The 17102-nt window shown below is 42.8% G+C and overlaps 2 protein-coding genes across 7 annotated transcripts in view; one reads left to right on the top strand and one right to left on the bottom strand.

Annotated features, from left to right (window-relative positions):
• The first annotated feature begins 40 nt into the window (after positions 1 to 40).
• On the top strand, positions 41 to 3850 carry LOC136427712 (non-structural maintenance of chromosomes element 1 homolog). 3 transcript variants are annotated; one of them, XM_066416810.1, is made up of 7 exons: positions 41 to 170; positions 690 to 825; positions 1353 to 1474; positions 1922 to 2155; positions 2569 to 2685; positions 3122 to 3254; positions 3654 to 3850. In XM_066416810.1, exons 1-7 carry the CDS (start codon positions 57 to 59, stop codon positions 3734 to 3736), a joined length of 939 nt encoding a protein of 312 aa, XP_066272907.1. In that variant the 5' UTR covers positions 41 to 56; the 3' UTR covers positions 3737 to 3850. The 3 variants fall into 3 exon arrangements, with proteins under 3 accessions (XP_066272907.1, XP_066272908.1, XP_066272909.1); XM_066416811.1 differs by having other exon boundaries at positions 65 to 212; XM_066416812.1 differs by having other exon boundaries at positions 67 to 174.
• Positions 3851 to 6729: 2879 nt separating this feature from the next.
• Positions 6730 to 17102, bottom strand: part of LOC136427713 (glutamate receptor ionotropic, delta-2-like) — a 69267-nt gene continuing 58894 nt past the window's right edge. For 3 of the 4 annotated variants that reach the window (XM_066416813.1, XM_066416815.1, XM_066416816.1), the window contains 9 exons: positions 13558 to 13607; positions 12658 to 12852; positions 12125 to 12231; positions 10955 to 11175; positions 9788 to 10015; positions 9379 to 9476; positions 8398 to 8555; positions 7761 to 7998; positions 6730 to 7553 (listed from right to left, as the gene is read on the bottom strand). In XM_066416813.1, the coding sequence (XP_066272910.1) occupies positions 7377 to 7553; positions 7761 to 7998; positions 8398 to 8555; positions 9379 to 9476; positions 9788 to 10015; positions 10955 to 11175; positions 12125 to 12231; positions 12658 to 12852; positions 13558 to 13607 (1472 nt within the window). In that variant the 3' untranslated portion in view covers positions 6730 to 7376. Of the gene's footprint in view, positions 7554 to 7760; positions 7999 to 8397; positions 8556 to 9378; positions 9477 to 9787; positions 10016 to 10954; positions 11176 to 12124; positions 12232 to 12266; positions 12374 to 12657; positions 12853 to 13557; positions 13608 to 17102 lie in introns of all 4 variants that reach the window. The other variant, XM_066416814.1, reaches the window with a different exon arrangement.

Raw genomic sequence — 17102 nt, forward strand, 5'->3', positions numbered from 1 at the left:
TTGAACACAATTCGCCTAAAGAGCTCGTTGACGGAAAAACGTACCCTGATACAAGAATGAATTCGTCCAATGGTTATGATAATTGGTCTGGCGCGAAAAACACGAAGCACCAAGCGAAGAAGAAGGAAGAAGCTCTCGGAAGATCGTACGAAGCAGGACGTCGCTCATCTGTAGGTGATTCCCTTAGATAAGGATAGACGTGAAGACCCAAGGTATGGATTTTACGATAACGTAGAGCAACTGGCTTGGATTATGTGGTCAGGAACTTCGATAATTTTTTGCCCCCCCCCCTCCCATCCCATGATCCAAGCCACAGTTGTTTTACACCATGCCATTTATTACATACAATTAACATACAATACAGCGGATAGAAGTATAAGAAAATATGGACCGTAAGCTTTTGAAAATGTTGAGAAAGACCAAGTATCAACAGGTAGATTTTAATCATATTCATAATCATAAACATCATATTTTCAGTTGTTGAACAACAACAACAACATGCAACCAGCTTCAGAGGCACATTAGAAGTATGTCTGGTCAAGGGATTGTATAGTGTCAGATCCAGTAGAATGATCTCTGGGTTCGATCCCCAGGAGACTGCTACTCGCCTCTTAGTGTGTTTCAAAAGTCACCTGTCATTCACTGTAGCAAATTTTTGACCGTGTGAAAATTGTGTTCTTTTTCCTCAGTACCAATCAGCTGTTACCATGGCGACTGCTATGACTGATGCCCACCGCATGTTCCTCCAGTCTATCATGACCCACGGGGCGCTGAAGGCACGCGAGGTCAAGGCACTGTACAAGAAGTGTTGTGAGACCTTCAACAGTGAGTTGGATTGTAACTAGGGGTGGATACCGGTTCGCTGGACCTGATTCGGACCTTTATAACATCCAAGAACCGAGTCCAAAAAAAAACCTGAAAGCCAAAAACCTGAGTAAAAAAAAACACTGAACAAAGTACGTAATTTTTATATTATTTCTATTTTGTTTGATAAAAAGTGTTTTAAGTCTCCCCTTTGACATAAAAGGCATTTAGAATAACATTCAACATTCAAATATCAAACACTGGTTTATTTTGAAATTGAAAGTCTTCTCACCAAGAAACTTTTATAGTTGTGCGTGTCAGTATTAATTGTCTATGCATAGTATTCGTCTAATAAAGCAAAACATCAACTGGACAGGATCAGGTCCAGGTCCGGGCGGCGCCAAACCGGTATCCACCCCTAATTTTAATTGGTGATACCTGGCTACTATGAGTTATTGTTTTCTGCCATTTCCATTTGAAAGTTTGATGTGAAGGTTTGCCCATCTTTGATTGTATTGTTATGCAATTATTATTGTCTTTTGATATAGGACCAGTGGAACATGAGAATTTGGGAAAGTTTGTCAACGAAATCAACCACCACGTTGGACCCTTCTCCATGATGATACAGAAGGGTGTGTCAGAAGAGGACGGGGTGCAGTATTATGCACTGGTAGGTCCGAATGAAACATAGTCTTGTACGTCTCAAAATAATGGCAACATTTGAATGCCATTGATGACAAAACACCAGTTCCCTGTTATTAAGTTCCTTGTAGACCTTGTTAACTGTCAATAAGGTGTCTCATCGTGTCACTATTATCAAGTGGTATCATGTGGCCTAATAGTATGGGTATTTGACTGAGAATTAAGTATTGCCTGTCAAAATGTCTGGAAACAAGCAGACACACACACACAAAAATCATCATCTTCTTGTTGCACGGATGTCCATGATTTTATCCAACTCTTTGTATCCTTCGTAGGTCTAGGTAGGTCTTCAAAAGTGCAGCATGCATGCACAGACAAACTCAATGTTACCATTCCTATTCACATTCAGTTGTAACATTGGAGTGGCCTTTGGGTCGTGTTATATGGAGTGAAAGAGTTTCTGTGTCCCTGCCAGGTGAACATGATGGAGAGTGATGTCACCCGTCTGGCCTCAGACTACACGGAGACAGAGCTGGAGTTCTTCAAGAAGGTGCTGGATCTGATCGTCGACTCGGACACGGGCGTGGCATCTTCCACCGACATCCTGAACCTTACCGACCAGCTGTATGAAGAACAGAACAGGAAGATGAAGAAGAAGGAGGCTGAGGATGTCATCAGGAGGATGGTCCGAGACAGGTGGCTCAACGAGGTTAGTTTCATCTTGTCAGCGTTGTGACAAGAAGATGTGAAAGTGTTTTGGGATATGACTTATCAACTTTCGCATTACTGGTATTGAAGACTGTAATTGGATTATCACACAGAATGTAGCTTGCCTAGTACAGTGGTTTGCTGTAGATCTAGCTATTATAACTCTGGCATGTTGTTGTTTGACTTGCATGCCACTGGAAAAGGTTGCAGTCCTTTAGACTGATCACTACTACTACTTTCTTAAGAACTTGTGAAATTTCCTTGGCACATTGAAGCTATTTTTACAGTGTCTTTTTTGTTATGAGGGTAACTTTCAGTAGGCTAACATTTGATTGAGAACATTGTGCTTCTGTGTTTTGATTAAACAATTGAAAGTTGAATGTGAGAAAAATAAGTTGTTAACATTGTCCCCAGCACCAGGGTGAGATCTCCCTGAGTGTGCGAGGCATCCTGGAGCTGAAGCCTTACCTGACGGAGCACTACAAGGATGACATCAGGCAGTGCTGTCTGTGTGACCAGATAGCTCTTAAGGTTGGTAGCTGATGTCATTGTGACATTACACACATTACAAAGGTTGTACAGTACCAGATAACTGTTCATGGTAGTGGGACAGGTTAATGAAGTGTAGATGTATGGTCTTTTGCATGTTTTAACAACTGAAGGGCAGGTTTTTTTTTTTTTTAAATCTGTTTGTATACATGTATTTACTACCCATACATCATGTAAATGTTGTGCCAGTAGGCTTCTCTATTCATCACAGGGAAGAGTGTAAAAATCCTTGTTACCAATAAGGACAGAGATTTTTTTTTTTTTTCTACATTTTGATATAGGTAGAGAATAATGTATGTTGGTTTTGTCTGAGTAGTTTGATTTTGCAGCTCCATACTTAACTGGAGTGAAGTGCTATTAAAACATCATCATATCTAGTTTGATCTGCATCATCATCATTTTCCGTTGCGCTTGTCAGGGCCAACTCTGCCAGTCTGACAGCTGTGACGCCAAGATGCACTACTTCTGTGCCAACCGGTACTTCCGGGACAAGGACCAGCCTAACTGTCCCCGCTGTAAGGCAGACTGGGACCACATGGTCGTCAGCCAAGGTACAACAGAATTAACATGTTAATTAATCCAAAATCTATCCAGCTGCTTGAGTTACTATTGTGTTACATGTAACATGTTATCATTTCTGTTTCATGTGTTAAGGTTGCAGTTAAAAGTAATTTCAGAACTCTAGGCTGTCTCTGAGTATGACTATATGACCCTTTGTACCTATGAAACATAGTAAAGTGAATGTGTAGGTTGTTTTGTAGTTGTAGTAAAAATGTAGCACTGTAGACTTTGTCATAAAAGATTTGTGTATGGTCCTCAAAGTTTGTACAACTGACAGAAGTGTGTATTGGTTGTTTGCTATGGTACACAACCTATATTTTCCTGTCATGTTACAGTATGTACATACTGGTATCTTGTGTCACTAAGATAAGAATAATATCTTTTCGCAGGTGCAAACGGCCACTCTCAGACTGAGGAGACACCAGCTTCTCAGACGCAGGGACGGAGGCGTAAGATGCCGACACGCCATTGATGCAGTCCAAGTTTCACCAAGCACATATCTACTACTGTGACATACCTTAACTTGAGAACAACATTCCTACAGTGGGTGGAAGTGACTGTAACTATGGATGGGTCAAGTTTGCTGATGTAACGTTGGGTAACATAAATTCGCCATTTTTCCGATAATGGTTGACTGAAATCAATCTAGCAGAACAATAAACCATCATTTTTTCTATTATTCTGTCAGTATCATGTACTATCTTTGCACTAATCATATATATGGTAGATTTTGTCTCTAGTCGTGCTGACACCATAATGTTCCAACTTGAAACTACTGTCCGCCGCACGCACAATGACGGTGTTGTCGGACAGGTGTGAACATTATTTCGGGAGAGAAGATTTGTCTTGAATATCTTACCGCTAATTACATTTTATACAGCAGCTATTCGTTCCATCCTTGGCTTGAGAAGAGTGCTATGGATATAGACGTGTAAAAAAAGTAAAAAAAAATACACGAAAAAACGGCTGTACCGCACACATCAGGCCTTCGGAAACAACCCGTGTGTTGAGTCGGTAGAACGTCACTCAAAGTCGACCCCCACCGTCATGGAAATTTGTACATTATTCATCGGGGCGTTAGCTGGATGCCGTAGAAATGGTAATACTACTATGTCCATGTGTTTCTGCTTGTGCTAAGAGCAAACTTTGAGGAAAATATCGCCATCAGTCCACTATCACACACAACATTTAGACAAAAAAGTGTTCCTAGCAAACGTTTGTCGTCTGCCGAATAGCAGGATTCTGGGTAACGAATATGGCGGCGGGAAAATTCACCGTAGTGCCGTAGCCATTGGTTGTAGCAACAAAGAGGCGTTTTGATGATTAATCACACTTAGAGTCCAGTTGTAGGTTAGCAAAAGAGATTCTAATAAGTTGTATTGTAAATAATTGTGTTGAGCAGGAAGCGGATGTGACATTTGTCTTATAAACCAGCGAACAACTATGTAGTATAATTCTCCCACGAAGCCCTCAGACTGTGACAATAAGGGACGGAGAGTTTTTGACGTAGCCAACTTCTAATGCATGGTTATGGAAGCTTTTCAGACAGTGTTCTGAATACGTTAGTCTGTCAAGTTTGCATTTCTAGCGGTATTACTGATGTTGCATCTAGCACATATCCCTAAATACCCCGTTTTCGAAAAATCGCAAATTTAAGTACCCCGCGAATTTATGTTACCCAACGTTACATATGCACTTATCTACTACTGTGACATACTGTTCTTGAGAACAACATTCATACAGTGGATGGAAGTTATTGTAACTTTGGGTCAGTCAGGTTGACTGGTGTACTGTACTGTGTACACTGTCATACTATATGTCTAGACTTCTAAAATTCCAGCATTGACAATACTCAGACCTATCACATGGTTTTAGGAGAAAGCCACTGTTTTTATAAGGTAGTTAGTATTACTAAGTCGCATTATGATAATTCGTTATTTGTCTGTTTTAACAACATTTGTTTGGATGGTATTAAACAGATCAAGTTTAAACCTCCTTGTTGCAATCTTCAATAGCAGGATGTTTGAAGAAAGTCTATATTTATAAGAGGCAATAAAAAGAAGAGATGTAAGACACACTTTTACCTTCACATGTTCCTTTAAGACTCTAAGTTGAGTCCTTCTAAGATATGTTAGCATGACCTACTGGTTCGACAACCTGCAGTGCCAAGACAAATAGGTAGGGGGTGTTCACTGCTGTAGCTAACATACATACACTAAACTAACACTTCTATTACCATACATTTTATTCATAGCATTACTTTATGGGAAATGTGTATTAGTGCCCTCCACATGATATTTTCTCCCATGGTGGTGCTCTATGTTCTATATACATGTATCTGTTTTTTTTACTAAAAAATAATTAAAAAAACTTTTGAAAGCTTTAGTTGCTGTGTCTTTTATACATGTAGTTTGTAAGTGTGTACATATAGAAGAAACAGCCCACATAGAAATTCTACTTTATTGATGGCATTTTGATAGAATGTGGCAGGAAGTTGTTACACCAACACCTCATGTGACCAAAGTAGCTTCATCATACATCTGATTTATATATTTCATAATATTTAGTCGCACCATTTTTGTCCTTTACTGGAAAAAGCATCTTACAAATCCCTATCCACGTGTGTCTCCATATCACCCTTGCAATATACACCATGGCTTGCAAGCAACATCATTGAAAAAAACCCAAAGCAATACCTTACATGTTTGTCAAAGAATGTCATTGAAGCACATACTGATAGACTCCAACTGTTTTCGTAATTGCCTACGTTTGCCTACCGTTATTGTCAAAGAAAACTGAAATGAGACACCAGTGGTACATAAAAGCAGGCATAATCGGATACAGAGGATTTGTTCTTATGGTGAATGGTGAACATTACCGATATGGGCCAATGGCAATGGCATGATGTCTGCTCTTCGAATAGCTTAGTGGCCCCTGGACAAATGGAAACACAACTGTTGAACGTAGACTTTTATCTCAGATAATTTTCTTGCTCTGTCCCTGATGTGTGTACCTAGACAATCTTACGTTGCAGAATTTATTTTCTTATTTGTAGCACATAAAGGAAGTTGACTTGCCAGCAATGCAGTCCTCAGGCTTATCAGCCCTGTAGAATGCCAGACTCGTCATGGGTTGACAGTGTTTGTATTCACTTACTACAAATGTACTTTGTTTTGGAAGGATGGAGTTTGAAAGCAGCTGCTATAGTGGAGTAATATCGGTTCCTCATGGCTCTTATCAAATTGTTCAAGAAGCTCACTGATATAACTGAACAAACCACTTCAACAGGACTTGGTCACTGTCTCATCACATGTCCTTGACAGAAACATACATTGTAACATTACAGGATTGATAATTTTTTCACGTGTTGAGGTGTACTACATTATGATATGTAGCATTTCATTATACACTTTGGAAATTGCCAGGAAAGGTTGCATGTTTCTACGCTAGAAGAGCCACATACAGTTACAAGGTAGAGTACTTTTGGTCACCATTTGTCACTTCATTCGGGATTACATGGAAGTTGAGCAGCAAGCTTTTGTTATGAGCTGTCGTTACATCTACGTTGGACACCCTCTTCGCATCTCAATGCTACAGACTGCCATGTCCGTCTGCACTCTTCGTATCCACTGACATTTTAAGGCCTTCATCCTCCCATCAAGTATTTGCAGTTGTTTAATAGTCATTCGCTGCGGTCCTTCAAAGGCATAATAGTAGAATGCAAAAAGTAAACCTGTCTATCAAGAACGTACATTGTATTTTCCAGTTCCGTTCAGGTTACATCGCCGGACATGCCGTCTGCCTCGGAAACTCCTTGAGTAAAAATGTTGAATATTGTAGAATATTCTTTTTTACCACTGTTGTGACATGGAGAGAGTCGAAGAAGCAGTCATTCTGTGATGGCTTTGGTCCATGTATCGACAGGCAGACGATCTTGTACACCACGGTCATGTCGGTCCACATACAATGTAGTTTTCTGTACAGACGATAGACACCAGGTATCATTTGATTCACTCAGACGCAAAACACCATCGGGTAAAAAATTGAATTCAGCCTTTGCCGTACACTGATAGCATCGCTCATTGTAGAGTCCTGTTCTGTGTTTTCACAAATTAGACGAATTTGCCATCAGACTTTATGTCAGGAGGTCCTCCGTTGTGCGCTGGGCATGTGTCGATTACAGGGGGCGTTTTTCTGATGAGGATCTGTAAGGTCCCGTTGTCTATGCCCCGTAAAACCTCCTCTGTCAGCTTCCTCTGCTCAGAGACAGGGCTGTGTATTTCCTCTTGCTGCAATGCACAAACAAGAACCATTCTTTTATTGGAAGTACCATGGCACTAATCAGGACGCTATAATCAGAACTTTACTTAACACTTTCGTACACCTCTGCATTTCTTATCGTCAAGTTCGCGTAGATCATACTGCTGATGTAATATCTATACCGTTGATTGCCAGTATCAACTGATGAAGTAAAATCTGCCATCTAACACACTTACTTGCGTGGGTACGTTGGGCCTGTTGTTACAGTAGCTGTGCCAGGACACCTCTGCTAGTGCGGCCACCATGGCCAGGGCGCCACCCACAGCCACCACGATGTACACACCCACAAAGCTGTCCAAGGCAAGGCCTTCCGCTGCTGCCTCCGACTCCGAGCCGTCCATGGAGCACCCCACCTTCGGCCACCAGCGGTCCCGCAACTCCGTGATTTTACCGTTCTCTTTCAGGTGCAGGATTCTTGTGGAAGAGGAAAAATAGGAACGGTAATACAGAAAAAATATCTCAGTTTGTTCTACGGTCATTCCCATGACCCTGAAATTGGTGTACAATCAATATGTAACTAAGGGCGTGGCAGTTCTCCAGTGCAACGTGTTCAACGCGAACTACGAGATGCTGAACCTCATCACAGTTGATGCTTTGATGAGGCATTCGTCGTAATTTGACTCGTGTTTTCCTCCATAGCCGATGCTGCAGGGCTGATGTGAATTAGGATTTTACCATGGCCAATACTGACCGACGGAGGCCATAGGATTTTCCACCATCAATGTCTAGTTCTTTGGCCAGATGAGCAATGCATCATTGCAAAGAACCAACATTGCCATCACCAGTACCGATTGAGAGGTGTTCCTGACTCACCCAAGCGAGATCTCGTGAGACAACCTGTTGCTGCTTTGCGTGGCGATGCCGTAGCCGAGCTGTCGGAACGGCTTCCCCACCATCATCAGCTCACAGCTCGGGTCCTTCTTGATGAGGTACTGCAGCATGGGTGTGTCGTACATGAACAGGAATTCTCCCTAAGGGAGGATAGAGCAGGAGTAAGGTGCGGCAGGGGTGCAAGACGTGTTCAGGGGATCGACCGTCCTCACACACTTGTCAGGGAAGGGAGACAGCAGTGTTTGGTGCAGTGGTTGGCCACCTGTTGCAAGAGCTCTGGTTTGAAAAGTGGAACTGGACATGCTTTACTGGCAGTTTGTCTGCAGTAGCTACTACTACTTTCTACCAAATGTGATTTTGTGAAAATCTCTCCTTTGTGATTTTGTGAAAATCTCTCCTCTGTGATCTTGTGAAAATCTCTCCTCTGAATCGTGCTTGAGGACGCTAACTAGCCTCATATCCCTACACAACATACCCAAACGATAGACCTTCCTGTAAGGCAGGGTCACCTCTGGTGGCTAAACCGTAGCCTTGGGGACGGAAGGTATCGGGTAGCAGCATCAACTGGCACGTTTCGTCTGTGTTCACCCGGTATTCTATAATAGGAGCATCGTACATGAAGACGAAGTTTCCCTGCAAAACGGATGGGTGGATGCATGGGTAAATGGATGGGGGCGGGGAGGGAGGGAGGTATAGATGAGTGGAAGGAGAGAAGGAGGGAGGGAGGGGTAGATGGATGAATGGATAGAGGAGGGAGGAATGTTGGGAAGGATGAATGGTTAGGTGGAAGGAGAGAATGAGAGAATGAGGGGTCGATGGGTGAATGGATGGATGAATGGTTGGATGGAAGGTTAGATGGAAACGTTTAATTTAAATCTTAATCATATTTCAAACAGGAAGATCAAGAAGAGTCGCTGTCCGATGGGTTTATCATTTAGCATTCTTTTTGAAAGTTGAGTGTACCTGTCTGACTCTTTCTACACCTCCTTTCAGTCCTTTGACGAAAGTTGTAGGCTCAGTATTCATGTAGTTCCACATCAGCTCGTAGATCGTTCCTGTACCTGGATACAGAAGGCGGGATTTTAGGAATGCAAATAATTAGTAGGAGTATGTTCATTGCTCAGTTTTAAACAAATAAAGATTTCGCAAATGAGAGATGTTTTATATCATTATAAAACCGTTGTCAAGCAGCACAATGTGATAAGGAGATCCTTATCAAGCGATATTCTGTACCACCGATGACGGAGGGCTTTATGGATACAACATCAGCTTTCTATGTCAATGCTACCCCATTCTTGTTTCTCTACAGTAATTACATGTAGGACGTTTAATACTACAGTTACAACGGCACTGGTGGATCTACACGCTGTACCTTGTTGGCTGCGGAAGAAGCTGTAGAGCCCGCCGCCGGTGGGAATGCCGTAGGCGATCTCCGTCTGTTTGGCCAGGTCGTCGATGGACCTGATGGGCTGCTCCAGGCGCTTTACGGTGAGGAAGGCAGTCAGGTTGGCGGTGTAGGTGGAGATGACGATCAGGCCGAACAGCCACCACGTGCCCGCCATGATACGGACTGGCAGGGACCGCGGAGCCGGCTCCACCCCTGGGTAAGGACACGTTCAAACCGAATATGAAAGAAAAATGCATCGACATCTAGACGCAGTATCAGTTGGGGATCTCTCTGTAGGTTCAATTACCAACTCAAAGAAAATGTATAGGTAATACAGCTAAGTAGGGATGTCCATGTAGTTCATCTGGTAGCAACCTCACAGTTTAGCCGCTACTTCCAATTAGTTGCTAACTGAACTGTGCTGTGGAAGACCCCGGTTACATCCCGGAAAGGGCATCTCGGTTGGGGCTGCATCGGTATTTCGGAAGGGACGTAAAAAGGGGGCGCCGTGTTCGAGGAGGCGTCTCGAGCACGTTAAAGGGGAAGTGCTAGCAACTTCTTCCTGCAAAAATTTACCCGACTACTCAAACAGCAAGGAAACTTGTTGCCCTGTGTGCTACTTGACACGACAAGGGTCTGAACGAAAGAAAGAATACACTTAAGTGCTGACACTGGGGATTTAGCCCAGACGGATCCTGAAAGCAGCCACCTTTCATTTCCCTAAAGACTGTGCCAAATGGAGTAGGTTCCCGTTAAGTTGTACACGGAATCCCTTCGGCTTACAACTATATAGGAAATGGTTGGTAAATTTATAGCTATGCCCATTGTTAAGCTACGCACAGTGAAAGCATGGGTTATAATGGTTTAAGAGATATAGATGCTTGCCAATGACCTGCTTTCTTAATCTTTGTAAAGGAAACACGCCTTAAATACCCCATTACAAAAATCAGTTTATGTTTCTGATTTCGTAGCAAGACTTAACGCTACTCATCAGCCACGAGACGTAGGCTGATAGTGGATAGTATTGCAATCGTAACATAGGAAACTGCTTTGTAAGATATCTAGTGTCTTATAAGTCTAACAGCTCTGTTGTCACCGCTACGTTCGCTGGCGTGTAGACAAACGGCAATGCTACTGCCATTTCAGACTTACCTTTTCTGACCAGAGACCCGTAGGCGAACCAGATGGAATTCCGGATGTTGAATTGCCGGTCATTGTCTCTTTCCGGATTTGCAATGTTCAGTTTGATCCGGATGCGTGACGTAATGAAAAGCATGATGGCGACCACAAAGATGGCGGCCAGAAGGCAAGCCCACACCACGGGCTGGAAGGGCAGCAGGAAGGCGAAGTAGTTCTGTTTTTCTTTGTTGGACCTACGGAAGCACAGATGTCATGTCTTTATCATGGCAGCCAGAATTTGCTCTAATTGTTTGTCTTCGTTTACAGAAAGTCATGCAAAGCTATGATTTAAAGAAACACTGACGCCATTGAACTGTAGGGTACAGGAGCAGCAAAGAAAGTACAGCACAACAACGGGTATCTAACGTTAATACGATACGGCAATGCTATCATAAACACACACAGCACGTCGAAATCACAAGATACATCAAGTAAACAAAATAGTTCGAAGCACAATGAATCACATCACACCACGGGGACATTGGACATCAGACATGGATACAGTGAATGGTTGGATGGTGACAGTTGCGGTCGAACCAAACAAGAAGTTATGAAAGAAGACACGTTGGTCACAAGCAACACATCGACAATTGAGGATCCATGACAAGCGGTTCCACGCCATGTTTTTAGGTAGCCATGACTTGTGAACTGATGGTTTAAAAAGCCTGAACCATTTTTCAAAGATTTAGGTGACTTTCATTGAGTAGTATAAGCTGTACATCAACACAGACGGGAGGATACACATACATGATGTAGGAGATGATGATGACAATGACGGCATGTTCATCCAATGTGACTTTAAGATCTAGGATGATGCAAGCAAAGGTAATATGATGGGGGTCAGCAGAAATCAACAAAATCAACAAAATCCACTTAAAAGTACACAAAGAACGACCGATGAAGACATGACATAACGCACCAAGGGAAATGCAGGTTTAACAACAACACATCATGCAGGGGATTCAGCATGCAGCACCAAAGCAATGGGGGTATCCACTGTCAGACAAGGATGGCTGGATCGTAGTACGGGACAGGGATGAAGGCGAAAGGTAAGGTTGGAGGGATGTCCTCACGTAAGGGAATGAAGGGGGGTCCATAAGCGAAGGAGGAAGCGACAGGCTCATCACATCATCTGCCACTAACCGTTTCATGAGAAAGCCGATACCGTAGTCCATGTACCGTTCGGTAAAGTCGACGTAACGCTCCCTTTCGGATGTGATAGTGAATGCAGCCAGCGCGATGTCTGCTTTCTGTAAGAGTGACAGCGTTAGTAGTACAGGCATACCTCATCATGAGCAGGCCGGTCCCGTAGTCCATGTAACGCTCGCTGAAGTCGATAACCCGTTCCCGTTGGGCCGTTATTGTGAACGCAGCAAGAGCTATGTCTGCTTTCTGGAAAGGGTTACAGCAGTTCATTTGGCAGTACAGTTCATCCATAAGCATTACCCCTTGTCTACAAAACTAAAATCAATGAAGACATTTATAAAGAATTGATACATTTTAATGGGTCACATTTTCCAACGTCTTTCTATTTTCACTATGCCTGGTGTTCTGTTCATTGTTACCCTTCCTGGTCAAGCCTCATCAACCCCAGACCTCCACTACAACTCTTAAAGCTAGAAACTCTATACTTTCTAGCCTTACAGACTTTCTTAGAAACTCAGAACACCACTTACGTCATTTACCAGCTCCCCAACCATCCCGCTCCATGTCCCATCATCCCTCAGGGCACCGTAGGTTCGGTCAGGCACCACGTACAAGTCGTAGTCGAACTTGAGCATGCGCGATAGTTCGTTTATCATGTCCACACAGAAGCCCGTGTACTTGTCACTCCCGTCCGCCGCCTTTTCCTTCATGGTGAATGGTGCCTCCTGTTGTATGAAACAGCGCGAATAGTTTAACCATTGTAACATTAGGGGGGAACACCTCAAAACGACTTGAATAATTGATCGAACTTTCACATTTTTGCAATGGATGCTCCAAACGTAACACAATAGAACGAGTGTTATCCTTCATTTATCTATGAATGTCCCATGTCAGCGCACGTGAACTTTAATAGTCTGTTTTTCCAAAGTAACTCTGTTTTCTTACTGCATCGGTTGTCAGCAAAACTTAATGAATAAATCATGGGTCGAGCAAATAATATTGAGCTGTAGGCGGCAAATGTGCATGTAAACAAACTCTTAAACACGGTTGGTTGACTAACTGACAGCTCTATCAATGTGCTGACTTGTCATAATGATATATGATATAGTAATATATGATTCACGGTTGAACAGAGAATGACGTATACTTCCGGAGCTACCGGCACGCTGATAGATTTTGACAAATGTTTTGTGTCATTCGTGCGATAAATCAAATCGGGCACGGATTGAGCGTCAGTGTTGACATATTATTTTTGTATGGGTTCGTCTCAAGTCATACCGTATAACGTATATACATTTCCATTTGCTACAAATCAGTGGCAGTCTAATGCGTATAGCATAACTAATTGTAGTTCTTACCCCGTTAACTTCTTTTAACAATGTACGTGGAAACCTTATGTATCAATTTATGCTCCATATGTTTGTACTTACCAGAATGGTGACTACCCTGAGCGTGCCGTTCCGCATGTCGATCAGCTGGCCTACAACAACAAACATGGGATGGCGATATCTTGTCATTGACTGTCGTGATAGATATAAGTGCTAACACAAGTATGTTAAAGCGTATGTTTTCTTTGGCAACGTCCGGTATCCATTAATTGTGTTGTTATACTTAGTGGTCCATTCTTTCTCACAACGGCCGTGTGGTCCTTGATGACACTAGACAAGCCTGTAGAAAGGAATCCCACAAATGCACTTTCTGACAAAAAGGTCTCAGCATCAGACACGGAAGTATGAATGAAACATTTCCATTCAGTGTCTAAATAATAATATCAGCTGTCATTTCAGCACCAAGGACTGACCAAGTAACGGGGGGGGGGCTTCTCAAATATAACAACAGGGTGTTCACCATTTGGGTTTATGATAGCGACAGGTTGACATATAGGGCGTGAAATATTTACAGAATGGAGATCCCGGGTGGCCCAAGCGTCAGAATCCCCCGGTCGGCCTTACTGACGGGGTCCAAAGAAATGTGGAGCATGATGTATAGACTATCACGGTAACTAACGGTTATTTGGTCGAGAGGGAAATTGGCGAGGATAATGCTCATCATGGACATCATTGAGGTCAATGACCGGACTACATACAGTTGAGGGGGCCGACATGGTATCATCGCGTACGAGTATCCCCGCATTTTGGCCATAATGCAAAACACCAGAGTCAATCGTACAAAACTTGATACCAATATATTTGCTGTTTGTCTTGATATTCTGTCGGACCAATTAGAAACAACTCTGAGTGCGGATACTGAGCCACATCCATCGTTTGGCATGTAGTCGTAAATATTACAGAAGAATTTGACCAAGATTTGGCTGATGAAATAGAAGTCGATGTTGAAACAACTTCAAAGTGTCCGGTTACGGCCCCGTTAATAGGACGTGATCGTCCCTCGTGCTTCGTAGATTGTAACTGATGCAGTGATCACAAGGCTCATTTGATCCACGTCCACTTTAGTCCCACCCGTACCCATCAATAACGTATCTCAGTAAAGAAGCTCTCTATATTCACGCAGATGAAACCTTGATTATAGCGAAACAGTGCATTATAGTGATGTATAGGCGCATTGAATCATCGTGATACAGCGGATTTGTGTACAGCAGACAAATTGTCGAGGATCACGGCTGGTGGTCGGGAACGTGCTACCACTGCGACCGAGGGGACTACGGAATCTAGGTCGTCTATCTCCGGGTCTGTAACGTGATAGATGCGCCACTACAATCCAGACATCATCGTCAGAAATTACTTCCCCTCGTGTTGATGACACGTCTGGGGGTTAGAGGAAGTGACGCCGAAACCTCAATCAAAACAAACTGAGGTAGAAAAACGACAAAAGAGGTAGAAAAAACGACAAAAGAAAACAAACCTCCACCATGCCAGCGTAGTTTTCTCTATGGGACTTACAAGCTTGCAACCTGCAGTTTTACACAAAGTTGAAGTGTACAAAGGAGCTGCTCGGGAGCCCAATCATGCCTATCTCAGGACAAGTATTTTTTTTCAAGCTGAAAATAGTCGGAACACAACACCATTCGAACAGCGTTTGACCATTTTTTGGTAGTACTGTTATTTTGTGGTAATTTGTGTGACTAAGATGATATACCGCAGAAGACTGACGATGAACATTAAGCTTGATAACGTTTACGGTGCATTATGAGCTCATCTATTTACAAAATATAGATTTGCTAGACCTTATTCGGGAGATGGGAATCAATTACCAAAAGCTGTAATCAAACTGATTTCCAAAAATTCATCCAAGATAAGACACTAAGCACAGCTCCCTTTTTAACATGCAAACCAGTGCCGTAACATTTAGTGGGATATAAACGTTCTGCATAAAACGGATGTCACGGATCAGTACAGGCTTCAAATTGGTGGATGCATGACTAGAATCAAATTGGGGATTACATTTATGAGCCCCATACAAGTCGAAATGTTCACAACGCCCATATGGCTGGCCTACATCCGAGATAGTGAAATTCCCATAGGAGAAATTAGTGCGATCAGAAAACGGGGACGTGTTTTTGAAAGAGGATATCATGAAGCATCTTAAAACAAGCCGTACCATACCATAGAATAGCATGTAATACTTGCATAAAATCACATAGTGAAGATACAAATATACGTTTACAAGTTTTTAAGACAGATCTTTAATTGTGTGAAGGTCTTAGAACGACATCGTGAAGAAGATACAAAGACATAACCGTATCTTGCATTCTTCTTCTGACTGATATAGAAACGTTAGAGGACTAAAATTTACAGGAAATAGTCACAAAAGATTAGAGCACCCCGTATCATCCAGAAGCTGATAACACCATCTCATCATTCCACTCTCAGAAAGTTCCATGTGTTGTAGACTTGAGAAGCGTCAATCCTTGTACAGCCAAGAAATGTTTCCTAACGATCGTTTCGGGGTGGCCTATGTGTTCCTAGGAGGTGTGCTTACATGAAACAAACGAGCGAAGTTTCAATCAGGTACCATTAGCGAACATGATTAGAAATAAAACATCGCATTAATAGTAGTGAGAACGAGAAGCCTATCCAGACCTGCAGGAGGTACTGATAGGTCGACCAATTTGTGTCCTTCATAAGTCTATTACCCGAAATCTTGGTGGACTTCCCCCCCGTCAGAGAAATCATTATTCTCCGTGCTCTCTGGTGACCTGTAGTTGGAACTGGCCGCTCTTCCGCCGTTCAGTTATAGCGTTCTATGTTTTCATAATGACGTTAAACAGCCAGCATACGTGCCGAGGTCGGGACGAGCGCATTGATTTGCAATTGCAGGTTGATTAGATTCACCTTATCTGCTGATGGCATCGCGGCTGGGGTATTGTTGGCCGTCTTTGTAACTCCCAACACTGTTGCCTTGGACCGCTCGCTGGAAAACGTCTGGGAATAGACTGCACATATTCGCGTCTCCTATAATGTATCTCATCTACCCCTATGACATAAGGTTACATACTATCTGACATACGTACGCGTGTACTTTCATTGAGGTCACCTTCAAGAAGCACACTTTTACATCTACAGTCGGGTCTTCTCTTGCCGTCCCGTAACATATGTTTGTATTTGTTTTTCATGTTTACAGACGAAAGTTTTACTCGATGATGTTCTCACTGATTCATTGAAATGAAATTATGAGAAAAATGAGCAAACGGTTTTCAAAAACGGTTTTCAAAAACGTCGAAGAAAAACGAGAATTTTCTGCAATTGTCGGGTCATTGAGCGACCTCTAGTTTGTCCAAGTTGATAATAGCACTTAAGTACATGATGTAGTAGTCTTAGAGTAGTAGGATCAGTTAGCGCCCGTCAAAGAGACCAGCAATTCCAATTCTCATTATAGGAGATAGAATGACGCCGGGGCAGCTCCATAGTACAGCATCTCGGGTGCCCTACATTTCATTGGCAAACCAATTGTTCACCTGCCGCGGGCCGGAGGATCAATCATTCACCATGTGACACAGGTGATCGCTCACCTGTCT

This window comes from Branchiostoma lanceolatum, chromosome 2 (genome assembly GCF_035083965.1).
Source record: "Branchiostoma lanceolatum isolate klBraLanc5 chromosome 2, klBraLanc5.hap2, whole genome shotgun sequence".
In the NCBI taxonomy this organism is placed as follows: Eukaryota; Metazoa; Chordata; class Leptocardii; order Amphioxiformes; family Branchiostomatidae; genus Branchiostoma; species Branchiostoma lanceolatum.